The sequence below is a fragment of the Pyxicephalus adspersus genome, chromosome 6 (assembly GCF_032062135.1).
Source record: "Pyxicephalus adspersus chromosome 6, UCB_Pads_2.0, whole genome shotgun sequence".
In the NCBI taxonomy this organism is placed as follows: domain Eukaryota; kingdom Metazoa; phylum Chordata; class Amphibia; order Anura; family Pyxicephalidae; genus Pyxicephalus; species Pyxicephalus adspersus.
In genome coordinates this window covers 38860073-38866072 of record NC_092863.1, presented here as the reverse complement: position 1 = coordinate 38866072, position 6000 = coordinate 38860073, and the positions used below count along the sequence as shown (strand labels likewise).

The 6000-nt window shown below is 35.4% G+C and overlaps 1 protein-coding gene across 1 annotated transcript in view; it reads right to left on the bottom strand.

Moving 5' to 3' along the window:
• Positions 1-324: 324 nt before the first annotated feature.
• The window catches only part of MYO1H (myosin IH), a 43336-nt gene continuing 37660 nt past the window's right edge, over positions 325-6000 (bottom strand). The window contains exons 27-32 of the mRNA XM_072413905.1: positions 4552-4607; positions 3945-4080; positions 2834-2904; positions 2246-2343; positions 2021-2117; positions 325-857 (exon numbers count right to left, since the gene is read on the bottom strand). Of these exons, the coding sequence (XP_072270006.1) occupies positions 834-857; positions 2021-2117; positions 2246-2343; positions 2834-2904; positions 3945-4080; positions 4552-4607 (482 nt within the window). The 3' untranslated portion in view covers positions 325-833. The remainder of the gene's footprint in view (positions 858-2020; positions 2118-2245; positions 2344-2833; positions 2905-3944; positions 4081-4551; positions 4608-6000) is intronic.

The window sequence follows — 6000 nt, the reverse complement described above, 5'->3', positions numbered from 1 at the left end:
GATATTTGTGACTAGTAGAGGAGGATTTATTAATTTGTGTACAGTTTTAGTTCTCTTTTGTTCTTGCCATTACAAATCATACAGGATGATACATTCTCACCCCTGTTTATTTCTTTTTAATACTTTCAAAGTGCCTTGTATTTGGATATATACGGACAGGAAAATCAAACTTGTTGCAAGACACAAAAACACAAAGTATATTTACCAATCCATTTACACACAAGGAATACATAAATTTACCTGAAGGATTTAAACATTTTTAATAGAATACAGTTCCTTATTTTATAAGCATTGTGTACAAATAATTTATTGACAATAATAAATTTGCAAACAGGAATTAATGCACAGTGGTTGTTCTGTAAAGAATTTCAGAATTTTTCACAAAATATTTTGAGTCCCAGTATAATTCACAGAATTATTTTTATTTTTTTTCTTTTGGATGAAAAGAGCAACAAATTTACAGCACCAAAAGTCTGGTATTGCAGTCCTACAATAATCAGCTATTTGAAAAACAGTAAATGACAAGAAACAAGACTGAAACATTTTGTGGATAATATAGCATTTGATGAGTTTACAGAAGTACCTTGGGCATGTGAACAAGACATCTTGCTGTATCCAAATATTACTGATGGGTAGTTATTACGTACTGTTTCTGTTGTAACACTGGCAACTCAAACAACTGATCTTCACCAAGGATTCACACAGTTTGTGATCATCCAATCGTTGCAGAAAAAGGTTGCACATCACAGTGCCACAAAGGTATTTTAACTTGTTGTGTAATTGTATAGCTGTATTTGATGGATGTATTCATTTATTGGTCCAGAATTTTTTGATTAGGATTTTAATCTGGGAGACATCTGAACAGAGAGGAAAAAATCAACGTATTTTTGGCATACAGTCCTCAGTGAGATAACCTGGGTACATCACATTTTATAGCATATTTTGAGCATATTGAACATATTATCCTTTATTATCTTTGAACGTATTGTGCAAGATATTATCAAGTGGAATTTAGATCTTTTCTTGTGTATGTCTTTAGTATTTGTCCTTTGCTGGCCATTTCATTATCATTTTATGGTTAGCAGTGTGATACCTTTTTGATAAAGATTACTAGTGAGTAATTTCCTACTTGGCTAAAATTAGGGGAAATTCATAAATGAGTGCAATCTTTTATTCACCCATTTAATGAACATTGGCCAGTAGTATCTTAACCATTGATGTTTTTACCTTGAAATCTACAAGTCTGTAAATCTTCAGTAAAGAAACACCTGGGGCTCTAATAATAAAACAGAGAATCAGACATTCATTCAAACATTCCCTGATGGCAATTAATTACAGGTTGTCATTCAAAAATCCGGCAACCTCTGGAACTGAGGTGCCCTGGATTTTTTAAAATTCGGGATTTTTTTGTTATACTTAGCTCCACACACAGGACAGCCTTCCTCTCATAGCACCACGGACATCTGGCACAGTTCCAGGGAGCAGGCAACAAGGGCGTCTCATTGTGTATTTAGTTTAGCAAGCAAGACCTAAAAGCAGTTTCTACAGAACAGCACCAGAAAAACATTAGCGGCCAAACAGTGTATTGCAGTCCCTGTATTGAACATGCGATTTGAAATTTATGCCAGGAAACTGAAGGACCTGGATTAACGATGGGGGGATTTTCAATTGTCAACCTGTACTGCCATTGAAACACATGGACCAGTTTTAGCTGTTGTGGGGGACTAAGCCTCAACATGTTACAGTTATTACAAGTAACTTAAACCACTCCCTATGTGGGTCCCATCAAAATGATAAGTTTACTATATAAACAAAAACTTTACCAGACTTTGCAAACTCTTTCCCAAAAAAGTAATGCTGTGCAGCCTTATTAATTTAAAATGCTCAAACTCCAGAATATCATCATGCTGTTTTCAGTTTGAAGAAATATGTCATCCTACAGCAATCATTCATGTATTTTTCAATATGTTTCCTAACACATGACTAGCAGCTACCAATAATCTTTTCAAGAATAGCTTACCACTGTCAAATGTCCAGTCTTGGCTTTGTACACTTGCAGCTCATTTCCTGATGTGAAATCAATAGCTCCTTTCCTGTCTTGGAACTGAAATGTAATGCTAGAAAAAAAAACATGTACTGACAAATTACTCCACAATGCAGAATACCAGGGGCTGTCCGTACAAGTCGGGTTTGTGAAGGTAAAATATATGGTAGATAATAAAAACCAATTTAATTCATGCTTTACCATCCATGGCGTATCCTGATTGCATCTTGTTTAGAAGCCAGCATGCACAGCTTAGTGACAACTTCAAAGATATGTTCACACTGTAATACAACATCTCCCTGCAATGAAAAAAGGCAACTGCTAATACTAATAAGACCTGTAAGAAAACATATGAAAGGACTTACTATGCTTCCCATAAATATGAGAGTAAAGATGGACGTTGTTTAAAAGATTGAAATATGAATGAAGAAGTTTTGTCTATCAAAGACACTTGTTTTCCAAGACAAACTATTGCATGATGTGGCTGTTATTAGAAAAAGTCATGCAATTTAACTTGGCCATGCAGAGTATATAATCTGACTACTGTTCAATTTGGCACAAAATTATTTATGTGCTCAAAAATGGGTATCAACAATTTGTGCTGCACCACTAAAGACATTCATCCTTCTGTCACACATCGTGGTTGGTTCCTTCAATTTATTCTTGCAATCCAACAAGACAATCCAATATTTTAGTGACTTCAGTAGAGGCATCAGTGAGTGTCACAGATTCTAAAAAGCACCTGAAGGTTTCATTTCAAGTATATTTTGAGACTTCATTTGTTCTTACCTTCTGCTTGTTGTCTTCTGGAGATACATGAATGATTAGGAATCCATCACTCATGTCACTGACAGAAATTTCTAAAATGCAATAAATAAATAAATATAACCATATACATGATGTCTATGATGACAATGTTCATTACAGTACATTATTTTTAGTTAGCCAATGTTCTTTTTTAGTAGTCTAAAGAGACATATATGTATATTGAGCCTAAACTTTGGACAGGACTAGTTTAGATAGGATGAAGAAGGGTTTAGAACCACTTCATGGATTTTACTGATACTTCAGTTTACAATATTTTGCCAGGGAGAAAATGAAGGGTGAGTTCAGATAGACAAAAATAAAAAACATACAGTGTAATTTTTCTTCTTTGTCCCAGTTGCTGGGTTATCAGGAAGTGAGGGTAGAGCTCCTTATCAGAACCTCAGCAGCAAAAAACTGGAAGGATTTTCACATTTTTCCCACCCCATCCAAATCTACAAAAATATTTTGTCTTTTTCTGCGTTTTAACAGTGTTAGGAGTAACCATAACATTTCTTTTTGCTGTAAGGCATGTGTTATGTAGACAAGCACTCGTGTTAATTTTGTCAAAATGCCATGTTATTTGTGTACAAACTTGTTAGTAATGATTTGCCAGGGAACATTTACTCAGTGCTATTACAACCAGGATGTCTATTGTTTAGAGCAGGTATAGGGAGGTGGAACCAGAGGACCGGCTGTCTTCAGCAGAGACTGAAGTCATGGAAATAAGTCAGGTAGAACACCTGGCAAATACGGGCCTGGGAGAACAGTGAATCCTAAAGCAACATGTATTTTCTGTTTCTGTTTAATTCTCATACAAATTCTGCTTAAACATCCCAGGCTGAATGATCAATCTTCTGCTCATCTAGAAACCATCACAAACTGTAACAGGTTAGCCTACACTTTACCAATAAGCATTTTTGTCTTACGAAATTGACCTACCATTTCTACCCTAATACCTATTTTAATAAAGTGTTTGAGGGAGGAAATATTCTTGCTGTCTATTAGGGAAATAACTGCTGTGAACAAAAATCCCTTGCCTGTTTGTTTTCTATTTGTAAACAATCATTACTATTAATAATATTATTATTATTACCGTTTATGTTTGCGTATTCAACCTTCTGCTTGATTTTGACTTGCTCAGTCACATACAGTTTAGTTTGTGTCAACAGGAGCTGACGATGTCGAGCCTTAAATCCATGTCTATCGTACTTGATTGCTGGGATACCATACTGATCATGTGGGCAAGAACATAGCAATTGTCATCAGTTTCTATCAATGCAAAGGTCTATATTCAACATTGTTGGCCTTCTTTGTGAACTAGAAATATTAGATGGTCTACAGCATGTAGTAGACAAATTTGATTTTCTTTTTATATCCCACATACATTGTTTTAAAAATTATCACACGGGCTTAATAAATAAGGAAGAAAAAACTAACCAAAAAAATGCAAACTTTCAGAAACCCACACTAACCAATCAATGGGAACATTTTGATAAATTGCTTTTTGTTAATTTACTTTGCCACAGTGTCTTAGTTTGTAAACACAGAGCCAATTATGTCATGTTCCTGTCATTTAGCTAGTATTTAAGCCATTATCCTAGTCCCAATTTACTCTGAAACAGTTTACTGAAACAGTGTTAGAAACAAAGCTAAAAGTAAGACACTGCTATATAATCTTTGTGTAATAGTAGGCTTCTTACCTTAACCTTGTCATAACACATGGCCATCAGCAGTTTTGGATTGAGATCTTGCTCACCTAATAATCGAACACAGTATAATATCACATACAATTAAATGATTACAAATACGGTGTTACACCAAGTAAACTAATAGCATGTGTCCAGTATCATCTAGCCTTTTTCTCCCTGACCTTACTGTTCTTAGCCATCCTCTTTCATTTTTTGGGTGTTAGTTCTTTAAATCAGACCTACTATACTGATACTAGAATATATAAGCCACCATTTTTAACATTTCTCTAAAAATGCAACTTGCCTGTTTGGTGTTCTGATAATCTGTCTTTAATATTTTCCTAATCAAAGTCACAGAAAGAGTATGCAGTTCAGGTGTTCGGCTATACAATTTGTTCTTTGCACGCTTGCTTCAAGTAAGTAAGGGAAACTACTAAAAATAAAATGTCAGCTCTAAACTTTGACCACATTCAGCAAGGAATTTGGTATTTGCCTCATTCTTCTAAAGAGACAGCTCATGGCTTGTATCAGAGCTCAGTCTCTTGCGAGGTATACTGTTGCAGGGTGTTGTGATGTTTTCAGTAAGATACAAAGACTAGCATGTTGGACCAGGGTTTGAAACCTTTGAAATTAGGTTTATTTCAAAGATCCTATTAGGATTTTGCTGAGGAAAGGAAAAAGGAACCAGGGAAGGCAAATTTGAGGAGATTAAGTTATAACTTTAACACTAATCTCTGGGCTTGAGATCTTTTCCTCCAAATCTCCCCAACCTCCTCCAAATCTCCCTGACGCAGTATCATTAGTTGTCTCTAAAAACACCACTATCTAGAGTAGTTTAGACAAGGGATATGCAGAATGACATGTCCTATTCACACAGGGGACCCTGCATAAATGATTGTGATTCATGACATTGATTGTGAAAGATGCAAAAACATTGAAGCCTAGCAAATGGTCGGCAGTGACATGCAACAAAGAACATCCGTGATGACAATTCTAGTTCTAGACAGAAAGAGATACAGACAGCTATTTGGGTGATGACAAGGGAGCTGGGTAACTGCTTTTAGCATCTCTGTGAATGGCTAATGTTTATCACAGCCTTTTTTTCTTAGTTTGGGATAGGGGGAGAGGGTAAAATCCCCATAAAGTTTTACTGCTATCAGGGATTCAGTTGGAACTAAGGTACATTTATTTTGGCAACTCAAACAGTGGGAATAATGCTTTTTTTGGAGAGTAGGGAAAGGCAAGTAGCCATATTAGATGTTTATTCCTGTCTGTGTTCCTGTATCAGATATTCCCTCATTTTATCTCTGGTAATACTGTTGTGGGACAAAAGAGGAGAAAAAAAAATCAGGTACCAAAAAAATCTTCATTAAATAAAATGCCCTTCCAATTCAAATCTAAATAAAATAGTTTAGGCTGGGAATACACTTATAATAATACAATTATTTCCAGCTACTCAGC